General features: G+C 39.8%; 1 protein-coding gene across 5 annotated transcripts in view; it reads left to right on the top strand.

The window, feature by feature from the left end:
* Window positions 1-20354, top strand: part of LOC113541518 (rho GTPase-activating protein 26) — a 62012-nt gene that overhangs the window by 35146 nt on the left and 6512 nt on the right. For 4 of the 5 annotated variants that reach the window (XM_026938524.3, XM_026938521.3, XM_026938522.3 and 1 more), the window contains exons 5-20: window positions 932-1033; window positions 2028-2138; window positions 2346-2450; window positions 2745-2874; window positions 3607-3707; window positions 5805-5899; window positions 7043-7124; window positions 8765-8801; window positions 8943-9008; window positions 9425-9499; window positions 11029-11113; window positions 11317-11375; window positions 14182-14287; window positions 15581-15740; window positions 17934-18084; window positions 18400-18568. In XM_026938524.3, coding sequence (XP_026794325.1) covers window positions 932-1033; window positions 2028-2138; window positions 2346-2450; window positions 2745-2874; window positions 3607-3707; window positions 5805-5899; window positions 7043-7124; window positions 8765-8801; window positions 8943-9008; window positions 9425-9499; window positions 11029-11113; window positions 11317-11375; window positions 14182-14287; window positions 15581-15740; window positions 17934-18084; window positions 18400-18568 — 1634 coding nt within the window. The remainder of the gene's footprint in view (window positions 1-931; window positions 1034-2027; window positions 2139-2345; window positions 2451-2744; window positions 2875-3606; window positions 3708-5804; window positions 5900-7042; window positions 7125-8764; window positions 8802-8942; window positions 9009-9424; window positions 9500-11028; window positions 11114-11316; window positions 11376-14181; window positions 14288-15580; window positions 15741-17933; window positions 18085-18399; window positions 18569-20354) is intronic. The other variant, XM_026938523.3, reaches the window with a different exon arrangement.

A 20354-nucleotide genomic window follows, 5' to 3' on the forward strand; every position in this document is an offset into this window, starting at 1 on the left:
GCAGTGAATAGAGTAGACTCGTGATGTCTGAGATGGAGTTGTCTTTCTCTAAATGCGTATAGGGGAATTTACATTTCCCTGTGTGTCAGAGAAAAATGCAATCTAAAACGTGAAATAAAATACACAAACCTGTATTAGTGACACAGAATATGTAGCACACTGAACAGCAAAACCTTCATAGTATTCATGTGACTTCATCTCTTTAAAGAAAAACAATTAACACAGAATCACGTAATAAGGATTAAATGCAGAACTTGTGTGTGATGTGATCCAACTTTAAAAGTGATCCATGCTGCTGATAAGGTAGAAGAGCAATTTTAAAGAAAAAAAGATAGAAAAACAATACACAAATGGTATTGCTTTACATTAGTCACACACAGAAAACGTGCCACACTGAAAAGCAAGACGTCATCAGTAAAGTATTGCTTTTTAAAGAAATAAGAAAGAAATAAGTTCTGAACTTTGTGTCTGAACTGATTGTAGTTCCCTGTTGCATTGCATTTTTCTTTCATAAGCGTGTTGAAGTCACGCCACACTGAAATGTAATCACTGTCCAATCACAGTCTTTAGCAGGACTCAGGGGGCGTGGTTATAATCAGAGGCGGGGAGAAGATTCAAACATCCTTTTTCTGTTGATTTAAGAGAAGTTTTAACCAGCTGTAAGATTTAATATTTTAAATTCATTTTTATTTATTTCCCCAATGTAACATTTTCCCATCACTGTTTAACTTCTGTTTCTTCCCACTAAAACAATCGAACATTTTCTCGTTATCGGACATCGACATTTGAGATTTAATCGCAGAAAACGCATGACCATTATAAAGCAGTTCTTGATTACAGTGTGATTTAGTGAACAGCACATAGCTGTTGCGTCATCACTGGATTCCTTAAAGGCTCATTTTTTGATGGTTTGTTTTTACCAAACTTTTAGGAGGCGAAGAAGAAGTATGACAAGGAGACGGAGAAATACTGCGCTGTACTGGAGAAGCACCTCAGCTTATCCGCAAAGAAGAAGGAGTCACACCTTCATGAAGTATGCATCTTAATGATGTTGTGTGTTTGAAATCAGACACTCAGTAGGAACATAATCATGGTCCATGCAGGTGGAGGCCATGATTTTTTTTTAACTTTGCATTAGTTTTTTTTTTTTTTTTTTTTTTTTTTTTTTTTTTTTTTTAAAAATACATTTCTACAAACTTTTCACACATAGCAATAATAATGCTAGTAATAAGAACAATAATAATAGCAAATTGCCATCAAAAGTAGCTGTAAAAATTTCATTTGTTTTACTTTTTACTCGAACACAAATTATCAAAATACTAATAAAATCATGATTATAGATTATTTATTTGTTATTATGCGCCATGGCTCTTTTATGTTAATTTAATTGACTTGTAAGAACATGTTTGTGTCACAGTGCTCAGTGCTCGCAGAGCTGAAGTGCTCTCACATGTGAGGTTTTTTTTTTAAACTGCACATTCATGAATAACTTCACGCGCACAATTCACGGCACCTAGCGTGGTCGTTTTTAATGACCTCATTCGCTGATGCTGTATTGCGTGCTCAGGTTGTCCATCCAAGCGCACGAAGCCCCGCCCCCTAAATCCTTTCAGCCAGTGCAGCTCATCAGCCGTGTTTCAATAATAATCGTCTGTGTTTGGTAAAATAAATATGGAAGTAGAACATCACATCATCCAGCATGCTCAAAAATTAATGTATGCTCACGTGTGGGAGTACTCGTGTCTAGCTATGATTTGCTTAAAATAAAGGGATAAATGAAATTTTTCTTTAACCAGTTGTAAACAAACTGTTACCATGGTAACTTAGTTAACAGCCACCAGGCACAGCCCTAACCCTCACTCCACTATACTATTGTCTAGGTGCTCTTATGTGTTATCATGTATTCTAAGGGATAGCAAACATGCTAACATGGATAACAATTAACGTAGCTGACTATTAGCGTGCTTATTGTTATAATTTGTGTAATGGTAATTGGCAACTTTTTGCCTTCATGTGCTGTCACCCAGGCAGACAATCAGGTGGATCATGTAAGGCAGCATTTCTACGAGGTGTCACTGGAGTATGTGTTTAAAGTGCAGGAAGTCCAGGAGAGGAAGATGTTTGAGTTTGTGGAGCCGGTAAATACAGACACTTTTTTAAATTCATAATCACATTGCATAGTTTACATCTAAATGTATATAAAAATATCTGAAAGCGTTTGTGTGTTGTGTGTCGCTTAGGGGAAACTTCTCCTGTAGTTTTTGCAGTGTTTGTTTGTTGCAGTGTAATGAATGGAATTAAGATGCATGATGCTCATGTTTCTCTCTCTGTTTGTTTGTTCGCAGCTGCTGGCTTTTCTACAGGGGCTATTTACATATTATCACCACGGGTACGAGCTGGCCAAAGACTTCAACCACTTCAAGACAGATCTCACTATCAGCATCCAAAATGTAAGTGATCTTCATATAGGCGTGTCTGATTTTTCTCTTCTTTACGATTTACCATTAAAATAAATCACAATTAATGATTTAATCATCCAAAAAAGACAGAAAAGCGAGCATTTCCACCATTTCAGGTGTAAGAAGAGTAGAGAGGAGTAATAATATTACCAGCTGTGTGGTCAGGAACTGCTTACCAGGCAGAGACAATCACAGAAACAGCTGGATGCTGGATTTATAGGTGATTCTGCAGTAATGTCTAAATGCATGTTGGAATAATGGACTTGATCGCGTTTGTGTTATCAGACTCGGAACCGTTTTGAGAGCACACGGTCGGAGGTGGAGAGTCTGATGAGGAAGATGAAGGAGAATCCGCACGAGCACAAGAACATCAGTTCTCACACTATGGAGGGTTACCTGTTTGTCTTGGAGAAACGTAAGCATCGGTCCTCTGCCTGTGCACATAATATAATACATATAATGCATGTAATAACATACAGAAGGAATAAAACCCTTCTGGACTTTATAAACAACAACAAAAAAATCTAGAATTGTTTTTTTAGGAAAAGTTTTAGGAAAGTAATCAGCTGATGTGCTGAATGTCTGGAAGTGGTTTTATTTCTCAACAATTTGCCAATAATTACAGTATTTTACTTGTTAAAGAGTATCAAATTGTGCTTTTTTTATCCGTTTATAGTTACATTTAATGTTCTGAAACATCCACAAGAAGAGTTTCTAAGTTCTTCATTATAACAGCTATAAACATTTATGACTTTACCCGCCTCTCTGTTTCCCACAGTAAAAAACTTAAAGCAGCAGCTGAACATCAAAACTCAGTAGAGACTCATTTCACGAACATTAAATAAACGTCACCTTACAGAAAAATTCACCACATCAACATTTTTTTTCTTTGTTTAAAACCATTGTTAGCCTTAGATTATGTGGAACGTCCACCGTACACGTCCCTGTGACTGAGTAGCTGTTGCTATAGAAATGATAACGTATTAGAACGAGCGCATTAATATAGACCTGTGATTTGTCTTGCAGCTGTCAGAGCTTTTGTTCTAGAAAATTAATCGACACCTTCCGACCAATCAGATTTGAGAATTCAGCAGCACTGTGGTATAAATTAATAAGACATTTCTGTTTCTTGATGTCTCACTTTCAGGTTCCTTTGTGTCCACGTGGGTGAAGTACTACTGCACTTACCAGCGCGAGTCCAAACGGCTCACTGTTGTGCTCTTCGACCAGAAATCTGGAGGAAAAACTGTAAGCAGCCTCTCTAACCCGTGCATCTGTCTAAAGCTGAGTGCATGATGCATGATTTTAGCCCTGATTTTCCAGTAGCAGTTCCAGTACTCGCTTTGTGCCCCAGCAGCGACCGCGCATGTAGTGTGAACGGTTCATTCATGTGATTTTGTCAATATTTTCAAGCACATTTGATTTTGTTGGTGATGTGAACCACCCCTGTGACACACAGCAAGAACAGCTCTAAGAAACAGAGTCTGAGAGTAAATCAAATTAATCTCCTGTCATCCGCAGCAGATCTGTTAGTGAAGGAGTGAGAGGACAAAACGTGAAAAAAAAAATCACTATACCTCCAGTTCTCTTTGCAGAACAGACAGTCCTGGATGCCTGTGTCTCCACAAACAATCCTTCACCATATTTTTCTCTTATTTCTCTTTTTTCTTGTTTCTAAACAAAATAGTGATATAATAGCTCTTGCATTTATTTTAGTGAGAAACTAGAATTTGGGGATTTCTCGAGGTGAACGATGGTGTGCATTCTGCATTTCATTTCTCTTCTCTTCTCTTCTCTTCTCTTCTCTGCCATTTCTTCCCCCCTCCCAAGCAGACACACTCTTTCTCTCTTGACATCTTTCTCCTTTTGCCAAGATCCAGGCAAGAGAACATGTTGGCACAGAGTGTTTATTGTGTGTGTACCCTTCCTCCGCCAGTAAGACAGCTAGGAAGCGTCGATGCTGAAATAGCAGGCTGGAAGCAGGGCCTGGCATCGTGTTCCCTCTCCCGAGCCAAGAGTGGGTCATTAAAACTTTAGAAAGACAGAAATTCTGCCTGGCTGTGTTCTCGTACAAGCGTACACAACTAAACAATCCCTAATCGCTCACATTCCCCAATCAGCTCATACACATCATAATACATCAGACATTGCTAAAGAGTTTTTAAAATATATTTAAATATATAACATTTACTGTTATTAAATGCTCTTCGTTTTCTTAACTAAGCACAGCAGTAAGTGACAGTGGATAGCTTACAAGGGCTTCGAAGTCTAATCGGATCTTTTTGAGGCGTGTCTTACGGGAAATAAACACAGGAAGTGCCTTGTCTTATCCTGATGGTGCATGGACACAACAAAACATTGAAAAAAACTATATTAGAAACAGCTTTAGCTAGACATTCTTTCATTGCCTTTATTAACAATCCTAATTCATATAGCTTTGAATCCACATTTTCCAGAAGTCAACAACAGCCCATAGACTGCTACAGATGCAGCAGATAATATTTAGCTAGAATATTTAGGTAGATAATATAGATAGATGTTCCTTTAAGAGATCTCATTTAAAGAGATGCACTGCTAGGGCGATATTTATGCATTTGTGCCATAAATCCTTTGGTGAAGATAATAACGTGTATTTAACTGATATTATATTTTGCATTATTACATTTAATCAGTATTGTTATTAATCAACATGTGATCAAAGATACAGCATGTAAATAATACAGTACACAGGTGAGCTTGTAGGTTATGCCAGCCCTATGGATTTACACACTTTTGATCGTGTATGAGCACAGTCAGAGCTCTCATCTTTTCAGCTCTCAAGTAGTGTTTTCAAGTCTTTTTTTATTTTCTCCAAGCTCTGATTGTCTGTTTGTAGTCTGTACCGGTATGTAGTGCACTTCACCTGTCCCACTTCATCTGGGATTATGGGCTGCTGCATATACAGAGCTAAAGAGCGAGGATTAGAGGGCTTCCTGAGCACAAGATGGATGGAAATAGGCAAAGAACTGCTGCAAGTGTAGAGATGACAGGGCTTTTCCATTTGCCTCCTACTGTTCTGTGTGAGAAAGACTAAAAGAATTCATGGCCTTTTAGTGGACTTCAATGTGTGTGTGTGTGTGTGTGTGTGTTTTATTGTGCGAGCTAAGGGAATGACTAAGAGTATGTCATTGTTTTCACTCTGTTCCTTTTTACTCATTAAGACACAGTTATGCTCTCATTAAAACGAACACTGATTACTTTTGAACTCATTTGCAGCTGACTCACTGATTACTTACCGTCTTCATCATTAGTAAGCCTTACTGAGAATCTGAATCCTTGTAAACATCCTTATAATATTTATTTTAGGGAGAGGAGGAGAATTTCATCCTGAAGTCCTGCATCCGAAGGAAAACAGACTCCATTGAGAAGAGATTCTGCTTCGACGTGGAGGCCGTGGATCGGTAAGTTGCAGTTCTTCGTAAGCGCCACCGGATGACGCTGCAGTCCACAGAAGAACACACACCCTGGATTTAGCACAGCAGACTTGGCAGAGATGTTAAACACACAGACTGACACACACAGTGCCAATACACAGCTAATTGCTTTGGCTCGTCACGCGACTGTAAATGAGAGCAGAGAGGAAGCGTGAGGAACTCGCCATTGTGTGGCCTGTAGTGGGTGGAGGAGCTGAGGACGAAGCTGCACATTTAGTTGAAGTGTGTGTTATGTAATGTACATGTATTCGAAATTTCAAAAATGGTTTGATGTTATCTGATGTAGAATTACCTCGACACTTTCACTGACCTGGAAATAAATGCACCCTCTGATATTGACATCTCTGCGGAGATGTTGATCTCGATTGTGGTTGCTTTTCTAAAGATGGACAATGAAAGAGAGGAAGAGAGAACGACAGGATGGACGAGAGAGAGAGAGAGAGAGAGAGAGAGCGCGAGAGAGAGAGATCATGCGATGTTGTGTAAACTTCACAAGTATGTTTATCATTAGTGATTTATTATCAGAGAGCAAAACTTTTTCCTCCTCCTCCTAGAGAGTTCATCAGTTTCATAACAAATTTAATCAGCATGATATCAAGACATCTCAAAAGGTGATCCTTCCCTTCCTTTTTGTGTGGTGATGTGATTAACATTAACAAACAGGAAGTGTTACATAATTCCACAGTGCATCAAGCAATGTGGCCCAAAGCTCACGTGTACGTTCGTAATAAAATCCACATGGCCATACTCGCTCATGAAACAGACACTGCTGCTTCCTTGGTGCTTGGGCCCGCCAGTCGCTGCTTGCAGCTATATTTTGCATTATGTATGCACATACAGGCAAACACACACACACACACACACACACATAAACACTGTGTCATAGCTCTGTTAGGTGGACGGCAGCTGAAGATTAGTGATTCTGCCTTTGCAGCTTTGTGGAATAAGAGTTATGGCAGCAGTGCAGTGGAATTAGAGCTTCAGGATGAAAGACAGTGCAGTGGGTGGAACTTCACTGAACGTGGAAGAATGAATACAAGAAAGGAGATATATGTGCTTGTGTACATAGCAGTGTGTGTGTGTGTGTGTGTGTGTGTGTGTGTGTTACAGGCCTGGAGTGATGATAACCATGCAGGCTCTCTCAGAAGAGGACCGAAGGTTGTGGATGGAGGCTATGGATGGGAGAGAGCCGGTACGTTCATTTCTCTCTCCACATCCCATGGCTACATTCCTCTGCCTCAGCATCATGTGACGTGTCAAACCACATCATTTATTTGTCTGATACGTAAATATATGCCACTGCATGGTAGTGAAATTCTTGAATCAGAAGGAGTTGATTAATTTTCTAGCTGCAGCTCTGACAGTAGTTCCAGCTGTAACATCAGTCACAGGTTTATATTAATGCGCTCGTTCTAATGCGTTGTCACTTCTACTGTTACAGCTCATTCACAGGGACTTGATAACGTTCCATCTGGATAATAAATAACAGTCAGAGTTAAAGCCGTAACTTTACATTCTCGACATCTTCAGGACAGAGGAGTTTACGCTTCTTTGCGGTTTCTCGGTAACGTGACAAGCTGCGATTTTTTGCTTATTAACTTCAAGAGAGAGAACAGAGAGAGGCTGGTGAGGAAATGACTGTTTATAGAGAGAACAGGAAATAACTTGTCTCGGAGATGTTCCACAACATTAAATGCAACTATAAACAGTTAAAAAAGCACGATGTGTCGTTCATTAATAAATGAAAAACGGTAATCATTAGAAAAATCTCTGTGGTTTTAAAAGAATAACACACTTTGGATTGGATTGTGTGTGAAAATAATCCATTTCAGGTTCAGGCTGTATCACACCACCCTGGCATTATTCCTTACATAAACAACTCCAGAAGTATTGGCACCCTTCTTGAAAATCAAGTATAATAAATAACTTGGCAAATTGGCCTTAGCATTTTGCATATCATTGTTTTAGTTAACAGTATTTTCATTATTTTCAAACATGTAATAATAATTAATGCTATAAAAATGTAAAACAGGTTTTTAAATGATCAGAACTCTCACAATTATTATTAAGTGAATCTTCCCGTGGAGAGAATAACAGCACTGAGTGTCTTCCTGTAATATCTGTAATAACAAGGTTATAGAATATTCTATAAGCTGCTTTATTAACTGATTACAAACCTGCACTGCAACCATTTCTCTGTTGATTTGGGGTCGTTATTTTGTTAAAAGATCTACCTAAGGCCAAGTCTTCACCTCCTGGCAGAGGCAACCTCTCTTGGGCTAAAATATCCTGGTACGTTGCAGATTTCATGAAGCCACCAATTCTCATAAGAGCGACAAAACAGTGCCACAAATAAAAAAAAATCCACCACTGTATTGTGTTTTCCTATAAGTGCTTGTCCTCATATGTCTCCTGTATGAATTCAAAAGGAGGTTTTTCAGGCAAAAACAGTCTTGCTTCCTCCAGTCTCAGCATGTTTTGCACATTCGTGTCCACACTTTACATTTTAGAATGATTCTAGATCTAACTAAAGATCTAAAACCACTTTGAAGGACCCATAAAAGGTGAAAAGGACTGATTTGAGACATGCAAGCATCTGCTGCTCACCAGCTAAACCTCCAGGCTTTTAGTCTGATTATGTGTTTGAAAAGGTATTTGCTTAGAGACTGCACATTTACAATGAGGTAATCTTATCTAGTACTACAGATTATTTGTGATAGGTGTGGTTTTTTAATAAGCTCTGTACTCAGATGCAGGGTTTGTTTGCTGTTGCTTGGTGACGTCATTTTTTATAGTATGTTTCTGTGGATGCAAATTTCTTTTCTGTTGCAGGTGTACAACTTGAATCGAGACAGCCAGAACGAAGCCAGTAAGTTTTATAGAAATAAAACTCCTAGTTCACCTGCCATTACAGTTGGATGGTTTTTTTTGCACACACATACACTAATAACTTATAAAACCAATCAAAGCATCTCTATTTGTTGTTCTGATCTTTCTCGCCTCGCCTCAGTGGCCCAGCTAGATGTGATCGGCTTCAACATCATCAAGAAGTTCATCTACGCCATAGAGACGAGAGGTACGACTTCTTCATGGCCTCACTTGTGTGTCCTGCTCCAGCATTAGCTACGTTAAAAACACATTACAGTGCTTCCCACACGTAGGTGATACTCGGGCTTGCAGGAAAATAGCATAGAGAAGAAATTACGAGTCTATAACTCGGCTCTCTGCCTTTTGTTACCGTCAGTAAATTTATTAATTTAATTCAAAAACCCTGATGAGGTGTTTCATGTAAATTTCTCATCGCGATAACGATAAAAAAAATTCATTACATCATTCAGCCCTATTTAATATCCAGTATATTTAAAATATCTGTAAAAAATATGTACAAAACCCAAGTGCATAATTTCAGCAGAGTATATTTCAGATCTGGGAAACACTGTATTAGTGAGTTTGTGTGTATTTGTGTCTAATGCTGTGTCTTGATGTTGTCAGGTATCGATGAGCAGGGGTTGTACAGAATAGTCGGCGTCAACTCAAGAGTGCAAAAGCTGCTGAGTCTCGCCATGGGTAAGACGCCACTGACCGATGTTCAGCTATTAGCGTACAGCCGCTCTAGCCAGACAAAAGCTGAGTAGCAAAACATCAGTGTGAGCCCTTATTCCCCCTTTTTTATCACATGGGATAAAGTGAGAGTTGGACTACAATCAGGCTTTTAATTCTTCTTCTTCATGACACAAAAAGTCTGCATAGTGTTGCAAATCACAGTCTGAAACATCAGAAAAAAGATCACTGTTAGAAATGGATTCCTTCTACAAGACGGAGGTGAAAATGAACAAAATTTGTTCACCAAAACAAACCCAAATCTCACCTCGCGATCTACAGCGCTTGAGAGCTGTGTTCCTGGGTGAGATTCAAATGATTATTAAGATTAATAATGAACACGCTAGAAATAATCATTTCTAAAGAACAATGCCTCAACTGGATAAAAATGTAAAATAGCTATTTATTTTTTTATTTATATATTATTGCAGTTTCATATTATCTGCAGAAAAAAGATGTTGTAGAGCTGTAATAGCGTTCTAATAAAGATGAATTCCCTCTATTGTGTCTCCTGACTGTCTAAAGGAATCCACGCTGTTTGTGTATCTGACTACACCCTGAACATTTTGTCAGACAGAAGAACGCAGGTGCAGGTGTTTGTTTTTTAATGAAAAAAAATTCCAGGCAAACAATCAGACAGAGAGTCAGGCGAACAGACAGGAGCTGTGAGACTAAACAGACAAAAGGTGAACACAAAGCGAGGTCCAAACCCCGAATTAGGCAAACAACAGGGAAAGACGTAGTAATGTCACAGAAGAGCATCCAGAGCAGGACTTCACTAGGAGCAGCTGAGAGTCCTGTGACGGTGTGTCATGGTGTTTGGCTGAGGATCATGGGTACTGTAGTCTGTTTAGCTGTTTGCGGTTTCGAGAGCAGGGGTTAATGTTAAAGTTTCGCATGGTGTTAATCAGGTTGATGATTCTGCATCAACCAAAAATCCAAGCTAAAACAAGAGCTTAAACTAGAAAGAAACAAACAAAAAAAACCCAAATTTGACCAGGAAGCAACTTAAAGCAAATTCACTTGATCTTTATTTGGCAAATTGGTGATTAGCTTCTAAAAGTCCTGGATTGTAGGCGTTAACAAACACCTGATGGCGCTCCGGTGTAACACACTTCTTTTGTAACAGTAAACACTTAATCTAAAAAACACTTATCAAGCGTGTGTGGGCTCACGGTTATGCAAATGAGCAAATGATTTTTTTGTAGTCTTATGGTAAAAAATAAATCTCTAAAAGGAAAGTAAATTAATAACTGTGTAAAAAGTGAATCTTTGTGCGTTTTTAAATGACACTTTGAGCCTTTATCAAGACAAAGCTGGTTGCATTTCTCACATAGACAGTGTGACAGTTCTGACAGTGAAGAGGGCGGTTATTTATCAATATTATTATATTTCCATGTTCCGGAAGTGCATTCAGTGTTGACTGTGACAAACTCGTCCACATGACACGTCACGTACATAACAGAATAACAACAGAATGTCATCTTACTCATCAGATCCTAAAACATGTGCTGATGTAGAACTGGAGAGCTCTGAGTGGGAGATCAAGACCATCACCAGCGCCATCAAGCACTATCTCAGGTACGCCAGGGTGCAGCACACACTGACTGTGTGTGTGTGTGTGTGTGTGTGTGTGTGTTGTGCTTGTTCTCTGTGTGTGAGGTGCTGAGTGTGTTATCTTTGACTTTAAAAGCTCTCCAATTATCTGCTGTATCTTTCACTGTGTCTCTTCTCATCTCTCTCTTTCTGTCCATTTATTTTATTCTGTCCTCTCTCTGCTGCAGGATGCTACCAGCACCACTGATGACCTACCAGTACCAAAGAAGCTTCATCAAAGCTGCCAGTGAGTGCAGGATTAATCCTTTCCTTTCTTTTCTTTTTGGTTCATTTTTTTGCTTTCCTTTCATTTCGTTTCCTTTCCTTGTGGTCCCTTTCCTTTCCTTTTGGTTCCTTTATTTTCTTTTCATTTCCTTTGCTTTTGTTTCCTTCCCTTTCTCTCTCTCTCTCTCTCTCTCTCTCTCTCTCTATTTACACTGGTATTTGTCATTTTGTATTTGGAAAGCTGCATCTTTACCGTCCTACTTCCTCCTTCGGTCCTATAACTGCACCACAGACGTGCTAAAATAACGCTTTCTCCATCCCATGCAGTGCATTATGTGTAGAGATTGAGAGCCAGTTTGGAGAAAGTTCTGTGAATGACTGTCATGTGACCTGAATCATGTGCGTTTATACTTTTTATGTGCAGTTTATAACCACTACTGATCATACTTTATATAACTATTAATTTATTACTAAGTTGTTGACAAGAGGAGCGGAAAACACAAATGTGGAATGTCAATGATTTTTTGTTGAACCACAGTAACAAACATAGTTAAAAATGGTATTTAATTATGAAATTATGAGAATATTATTGTGTTTAAGGGTGGTTTTGAGAATGAATGTTCAGGTATTCATTTGGAAAAGCTGTAGTAGTGTTCAGGCCAGTCTTACTGTGAGTTTACAGGCTGAATTTCCTCAGTCTGTATTCACATAAAGCAGATTTCTCAGTCGGTCTTAATGTGACCCAGTTCTGCTCAGGAAAACCAGGAAGTCCAGAATCTGTCGTCCCACAGGGAACAGGAAGTGAATTTTTACACCGCGCCCTTCACTGTATCAGCTGCTGTTTACAGATGTTTTGTCGTCTATCTCTCACTGTCCATTTTCTCTCTAATCCTCTAATGATTTTCTTTGTGTCCTCTTCTGGTGTCCTGTTTCCACATTGTCATGTCACTTCGTCAAATTCATTTCATACTTATTTTCTCTCACTCTCTCTCTCTCTCTCTCTCTCTCTCGCACTTTCTCATTCTCTCCTCCTCTCTTTCATTCCTGCCTCGGGGTGATGTGAGGATCTTGTCCTCATATGAACTTTTCACGAGGCCACGACTTCTTCCTTTCACTCCTCATTCCTTTTTCTTTCTTTCTTCCCCTCCCTCTCATAGTTATGTAAAAACGGGCTTAGTGCCACCTGGAGCCTGTATGTTATCTGAGAGAGAGAGAGAGAGAGAGAGAGAGAGAAAGAGAGAGAGAGACAGAGACAGAGAGCAAGTTGTGAGTTGCGAGTGGAGTTTGGAATGTCTGTGTGAGAAAGAGTTTTGCATGTGTGCGTGAGAGGAGAAGAGCATCTGGAGTCAGGTTGTTCAAAAAACTTCAAAAGACTTCATACAAACAAGACAAAAATATCTGAGCATGCCTGTGTGTGTGTGTGTGTGTGTGTGTGTGTGTGATCTGCACCATTGCTCTACATCCCACTTCTGCCAAACGTCTGCTCTATATTTAACTCCTCAAGCCCCCGATATAACCGACACTTCACACCTCGACCATCTCGTGTGCGCACCAACATTGCATCATGTTCTGATCCCATTTTGTTCTCTGTCTCTCTTTATAAGAAAGTCTATTCTTCTCATCACCTCTGTGCTCTACAGGAGAGGATCCAGGTGGACGTGCCAGATTTGGCTCATGACCTTTAGGAGAGAAAAAGACGTGACTTATTTATTGTCTCGTCGCAGTAGGAAGTGTCACTACAGCTTTAGCTCCCTAGAGGTGCTGAGTCTGTGTGTTATGGGTTTAGGAAAATGGGACAAAAATGGCTCACATGGCACACGTATGAATATGGACAAATGCGAATATACACATTCACACACACACACATTCACACATGCACACACATGGGAGTTTCATTCACACGTTTTAATGTGGATGTTGTTTAAGGGTGTGGAGTGTGACGGAAGCTGAGCTCACACTTGGAGAAAGAAAGCATAGTTATCAGAGAGGATCACATGAGGCTATCAAGTCGTGTGTGTGTGTGTGTGTGTGTGTGTGTGTGTGCATGTACAGGTGTGCACTGGAATACATGAGCTTAAATATAAACATAAAATACAAAAACCACAATGACACACAATGAAAACCGTAATAAGAAACAGTTTGAAACTTTCATCTGAGGTCAGATGAGACCAAAATCGAATGATTTGGAAATACACACCATCGACTAGTTTAGTGAAAAAGAGCTACATGCAAGGAAGAGCACCTGAGACCCAGGGAGAAATGTGAAGATGTTTTAGCCCAAAGCCTGGCTGCCTCTGTCAGGAGGTTAAAGCTTGTCTGTGCATCTTTCAGTAACAAAATGAGCCCAAAATCATCAGGACGTCTGGAGACTGTATCTACATCATGATCTACGGGTTTTGTAACAAACTACCAGCATAGCAGTTGTATTGCATTTGAAAGTGAACTTTTCATAAATTTTCTGTAAAATCTGTCATGTCACAAAAAAATGATCAGTGCTTGTGGAGTTGTTGTGAGCCGATTGTTCTTGAAGGTGCTTGACTGATATAATTCAGCTTTAAATGCAGTTCCTCTGTCAGTCGGATTGTGTTTCTAAGAATCCCACTTCTGGCAAGCAGGAGAGCTTCTGTACTGAATAACTCTGATTACAGCTCCGGCTCCTGGGTGAGAGATGATTAAAACGCGTTTACTGATGCTGAAGATAGAAGAATGCGTGAAAACCTTGCTCTTGCTTGTCTCTCAGTCTGTGATTTCCTCTTAACGCTCCCTTCCTCCTCATACTTCCTGCCCTCTGTTCTTTCCACACTCATTCTTTCTCTATTCCGCATCAGAACTGGATAATCCGGAGGCACGTGTTCAGGAGATCCACAGCATCGTGCACCGTCTTCCAGAGAAGAACCACCAGATGCTGGAGCTGCTCATGAAGCACTTGGCGAAGTAGGTTGCACAGGTTTAATTCACTTCAATTCAGTTTTATTTGTATAGCGCTTTTAACAATGGACAGTGTCACAAAGCAGCTTTACAGAAATAAATCATTTCTGTAATTTAACTCCACAGAAAACAAACAAACCAAAAAAAGAATTATAGATCAAATGGTTTTTTAGCGGAACTAAAACTCAAAGGAACTTTTAAAAAATTTTTTTAGCAGTTTGTGCTTTTCCCAGGGTTCCATTGTCCCATTTTTGGATCTGCACAATGTTTATAGCAGAGACCACACATGAACCTGCAATACTGTAGTGATACTAGTGAACTACATACTTTTGTTCCATAAAATGCTAATTAAAAATCAGTGTTTCGGAGACTTGTGTCCCGTCCCTTAGTGTTCCACACACTGATACGACGCTGAAAAAAACAAAAAATAGTTTTGGAGATCATCTTGTTTTAATTTTATAGTTTGTCACTTCCAGGAAAACTAATATTATCAAACTATTTTTGATGATTCATATTTGTTCAAATATTCATCCAATATATATCCAATTAAATGCTCTCTAGAACCATATATGCCCCACCCCCCTGGAGGTGTGTCTTGCTCTACAGTAGCAGCTCGCTGTCAGGTTTGTTTAGATTGGTCAGGGATGTGGCGTATCTTGAACGCTATTGGCTGTTGTGTAAATCAGTCAAGTACTTCAACATGATGATATTCTGGCTTCCTGTTTCAGAAGGAAATACGTCAACATACGGAGTCAAATCCCAGCTAAGACAACATTAAGGCTTTAATGTTGCTATCCACGTTTTGCTCCATAACAGGCTACATAGATACTCTCTGCTAGGGCAAATCTGAAATGCAAACAAACACTCTTACTTTACCACAGCATGAGAAATACATTTTTGTTGTTCCTCTTTCGGCTGCTCCCGTTAGCGGTCCCCACAGCAGATCATTGGTCCGCATATTTCATTCGGCACAGTTTTTACACCAGATGCCCCTCCTGACACGACGCAACCCTCCCCAGTTTTATCCGAACTTGGGACCTGCTCCGAGAGCGCACTGTTGCACACAGCCCCCGTGGCTGGGGTTGGGTCCCAGGCCGGGAATCGAACCCGGGCCGCAGCGGTGAGAGCGCTGTGGCCTAACCACTAGTCCTCCAGGGACCCGCAGTATGAGGAATAAGGAAATAAAACTTATTTGCAACTAAAATTAGCTTCATGTGCAGGACATTGTTCAGTCAGTGGAAGAAATGACTAAATTAAAAGCAGTTATGTAGTTGTAAAGTAACGCCGGTCTTTGTGCAGTGTGGCGAGTCACCACCAGCAGAATCTGATGACGGTGGCCAATCTGGGCGTAGTGTTCGGGCCCACCCTGCTCCGACCACAGGAGGAGACCGTGGCTGCAATTATGGACATCAAGTTCCAGAATATTGTGGTGGAGATCCTGATTGAGAACCATGAACGTGTGAGTATTCGAACGTTTTCTCAAATACTTCCTGTAACTTCTAACAGTGGACACAAAGCAGAGTGTAACACCTTAAAATGTAATTCTAAAAAAATAACACTTCATGACATCATGACTCATGGCTTTCAGTAAGTGCACAGTTCATGATGTCTCGAATTTTATAAATAATCAGTATTTTTTGTCTTTTGGAAAGCTCTTGTGTGCAGCATTAAGTGTTTACGACATGAATGCCCCTTTCCCTCCACTGACACAGAAACGTGAATAAAGTGGATAATGACTCATGAAGGGGCTAAAAGACAAACCCAGCAGTTCAGATCTAGCTCGTACCTGTTTAAAGAGGTTTGTGTTAGCTGTGGCAGGTAACGCTAAAGCCCAGGCAATCTGTTTCCACATGACTGCCTCACGACAGTAACCTGACCCGCCGGTCACATGACTGAACCTTGGCCTGATAAGCAGAGGGTGATTTTGCCCTGTTTGCTCTGCTCATGTGTCCTCACAGGCCCGTGGATGGCACTAAAGCAAATATATACACAAGACAGCTAGTGCAAATGTATTTGAGCTTTTATACTCAAATTCCAAGCTGGAATTCTGCTGGCTTTATTTTCCGTGAGCAGCAGAAGGCAGGGTGTGTCAGAAAAGTCAGAGCTAAAGGAGGCAAATGTGGAATGTTCTTTTACAACAGAGTGAAGTGGAGACAGATGACAGCTGTGTGAAAACAATCCTATTATCTTTAATTAGCAGGATCAGTGTGCATTAAACTGACTCCATAGCACATTTTTGGACCCTGTAGATCAGTGATGCTGGAGAGAGAACAGAAAAATAAAGTTTTAATTAACATGTGGTCGTTAGATTGTGGTGATTTTTTTTATTTTTTAACTCTCCAGTTGTGCTATAGCCGGGCTTCTGGCATAGTACCAACAGGAAATGCCACTATTGAACAAACTGAGCTTCTCTAAGCAACACAGAAATGACAACAGAGCTGATTTTATCTCCTTAAACAATGAACTAAACTCTCTCATTATTTGGTTGATGTTTATGACATTGTGTTTGAAATCAGGGCAGTGGTCTTAAAGTTGTGAGTCCAGTCATTCTTCATCAAGCTAATGCTGGACAAAAGATGAAGATGAATATCAAAGTATAAGAACTGCACAAGAACATGTATACAAATAGCTGCCTTGGGCCTTGACAAACTTTCTGAATAGTTTTTTTTACTTGGCTTTTCATTTTTACACTGTAATGAACACAGTGTAATGAATTTTATCAGGTACAGTGCCATTTTTTTCATTTTGTCCCGTTTATCTCTTACTCTTATCTCTTACGTTTATCTCTTGTGTTCATGTAAGAAATTAACCATTTCATTTTGTAGAGCACACACACACACACACACACACAATTTCTCTAACATTAAATCATTACATTATGTGCATGGCTCAAATTATCTTGTCATATTTCTGTAAAGATCATATTCATACCACAGAGTTCAGGTCCAGGTCAGGTTTTTTTGTTGTGTTTTTGTTTTTCTCCGTTCCTTATTTGCACTCGTTCATGTGTACAGTATCAGGAGAATCCTCGAGCATGTAAAAGGGTTACTTTGTCTATTTCTATTTACATTGTTTATATAATAGAGATTAAAATATTTTTGGGCCTACTTGCTTTAAAATGAACACTACTTGCAGTAATGGCCTGAACCAAAGCAGCATTCGATGCTAAATGATGAACAGAACATGAGAATTAAATTACATTTTTTTTAAAATTACTTTAGTGTTTTGGAAATTGGCATCGTTAGATGTTATTAGAATTCTCTATTCAGTCTTTAATTTTTTACATTTATTTCAGTATTTTATGTGCCCAGAACACATGCTTGTGTATATAATCTGAATTTATTTTTAAGAATTTATTAAATTGCAGGGCTCAAGTATACACTTGGTGGATTTTATTGCTAGTGTAGTACTACAATGGCTCTGGGGGAAAAAATACAAAAATCACAAATAATTTTCAATGTTTAGTAGAGAAACTGATCTCAGTGAACTCAAATGTTTTTTGACATTTATTTTAGCATCATCTCATTCTTTCTTTCACGGCCAAACAAAAGCGATGTGTCTATTGACTGTCAGACAATGGTGACCCGCTACTGTGCTATGGGGAAAATATTTACTCAGACTCGTTGACCTCATGGTTTTATTTCCATCACAGATCTTCAAAGAGACACCAGTTCCTGAAGCACAACAAAGCAGCTCTCAGACCAGCGTCTACAGGAGGAGAAGCACGGAGAGCAAAGCTCCATCCTGCAGTGAGAGACCGCTCACACTCTTCCACACTCCTACACACTCCGAGAAAGACCGAGGTGAGGACATTTGAGGATTAATCCTCTTGTTCTCATCACTATTTGCCATTGAATATCCCTTTATAGCATTGTTAGTGCTATAAACCTTATTTATGGACATCCTCAGGGATCCTGTAGCCCTTTGAACTCTACACTTAAGTCTTATATTTTCTTTTGTTCCCTATAAGTGAGATTTCTATTTATTCTTCGAAGAGAAGATCAAATAAAATATTGAGTGTATAGTCACTTAAATCAGGCACTGACATTTCAGAACTTCCCCTATTTAATCTGACCGGTTATCAGATCTGTTGTTGTTGATGGATTCTTTATCAACAGCAGCGGTAGATAAGAGGGACAGCGTGCACCTAAACTCTGAACCACAGCCAGCGCTTTCGTCACTCAACTGCAACAGCACTCATAACTGGAACAAATATATTAACCTCAGCAGCGGAGATGGAGAACAAGATGGCCTTCTTCAGGCACGTCAGAGCCGGACCAATTCACAGTGAGTACACACACACACACACACACACACACACACTCACACACACACAGCCGACTCGACCTCATGCAGGATGTAAGCTGCTGATGAGAGACCTGCTCATGACCCTGTGCTGTTAATGAAGATTGAAAACGGGCAGGGATGTGTGTTAGGTGGTGGATGTGGAGCTGGATCTGATCCAGTTCCTAATATAAACCTAACCACTATCTCATGAGATGCTCTAAAACACAGAACAAGAAACACACTTAGTCGTCTCCACCCAGGGAGGAGGAGCTGGATCAGGTCTGACCCCACCTCCTGGACACCCACACACGCAAAGACACAGCACAGGACTTTCAGTAACTTGAGTTCAGGCTTGAACCCGGGAGCCACCGTTATCAGTGACATCATCATTATTATTATTATTATTATTATTATTATTGTTTTTACAAAACATATCTTGTAGTGATTCTTGCTAGTCAGACTATGCTAACATTAGCTAACATTGTTATGCTAACAGCCAAAGTTAACTTCTTAATAGGAATTGAGCTATTTCAGTAGAATATTACGGTTCATATCTACGTTTTACGCTTCACTTCACTTAATGTATGCGATCGACTAAACGCTGAGTTCCTCTGATCTGAAAACGTTTACTTTTTCCTGGGAATCCAAGACGCTTCACCTTTGATGATGAAATATTTCCAATAATCAAACTGTTCTTTAATAGCAGCAAACATCCTGTTACCTGTAGTTACCTGTTCTTAAGTACTTCTTCTGAATATACATTTTTGGAATGGGAAGGAATGATTTATCCACTGCATGCAGAATTAAAGCAAGATCATGCAAGGCTTGATTCATTTTATTTATCATGTAGACGTAGCACAGACAAATGTTTATTTCTGCCACCGATTTAACGTCATCTGAAGAGAGAGCTGAGGCCAAATTAGGCATTCTGTCTCTCTGTCTCTCTCTCCCTCTGTCTCTCTCTGTCTCTCTCTCTCTCTCTCTCTCTGTGTTTCTCTCTTTCTGTCTGTCTCTCTGTCTCTCTCTCCCTCTGTATGTTTCTCTCTTTCTGTCTGTCTCTCTCTCCCTCTGTCTCTCTCTGTCTCTCTCTCTCTCTGTGTGTTTCTCTCTTTCTGTCTGTCTCTCTCTCCCTCTGTCTCTCTCTGTCTCTCTCTCTCTCTCTCTCTGTGTTTCTCTCTTTCTGTCTGTCTCTCTGTCTCTCTCTCCCTCTGTATGTTTCTCTCTTTCTGTCTGTCTCTCTCTCCCTCTGTCTCTCTCTGTCTCTCTCTCTCTCTGTGTGTTTCTCTCTTTCTGTCTGTCTCTCTCTCCCTCTGTCTCTCTCTCTCTCTGTGTGTTTCTCTCTTTCTGTCTGTTTCTCTGTCTGTCTGTATATCTTTGTCCCTCTCCCTCTCTCTCTGTCTGTCTCTCTGTGTCTCTTTCTCTGTCTTTCTCTATCTCTTTCTTTCTGTCTCTTTCTCTTGGTCTCTTTGTCTCCCTCTGTCTCACTCTGTGTCTCTCAGTCTTGTCTGTCAGTCTCTTTCTGTCTCTCTGTGTGTGTCTCTCTCTCTGTGGGGTTGGTATTGAGTTTTTGGTGAGCATCATTGTGAGCACTCTTCATTTTCAGTTGTTAATGAAGGAGAAAGACATGACCATGGGATGTAGCTTGATGTTTTTGTGCTTTAGGGCTGTCGTGAGCTTGCAGGAGTCTAATTTTTAGATTTTTTTGTTTTTCGAAGAGAGCAAGCTGTAAACAGCCAAAAGGTTGCTGTAGTGCTTACAGCACTCATTAGAAAAGCATCAGGTGCAT

Source organism: Pangasianodon hypophthalmus, chromosome 15 (assembly GCF_027358585.1).
Source record: "Pangasianodon hypophthalmus isolate fPanHyp1 chromosome 15, fPanHyp1.pri, whole genome shotgun sequence".
Lineage (NCBI taxonomy): Eukaryota > Metazoa > Chordata > Actinopteri > Siluriformes > Pangasiidae > Pangasianodon > Pangasianodon hypophthalmus.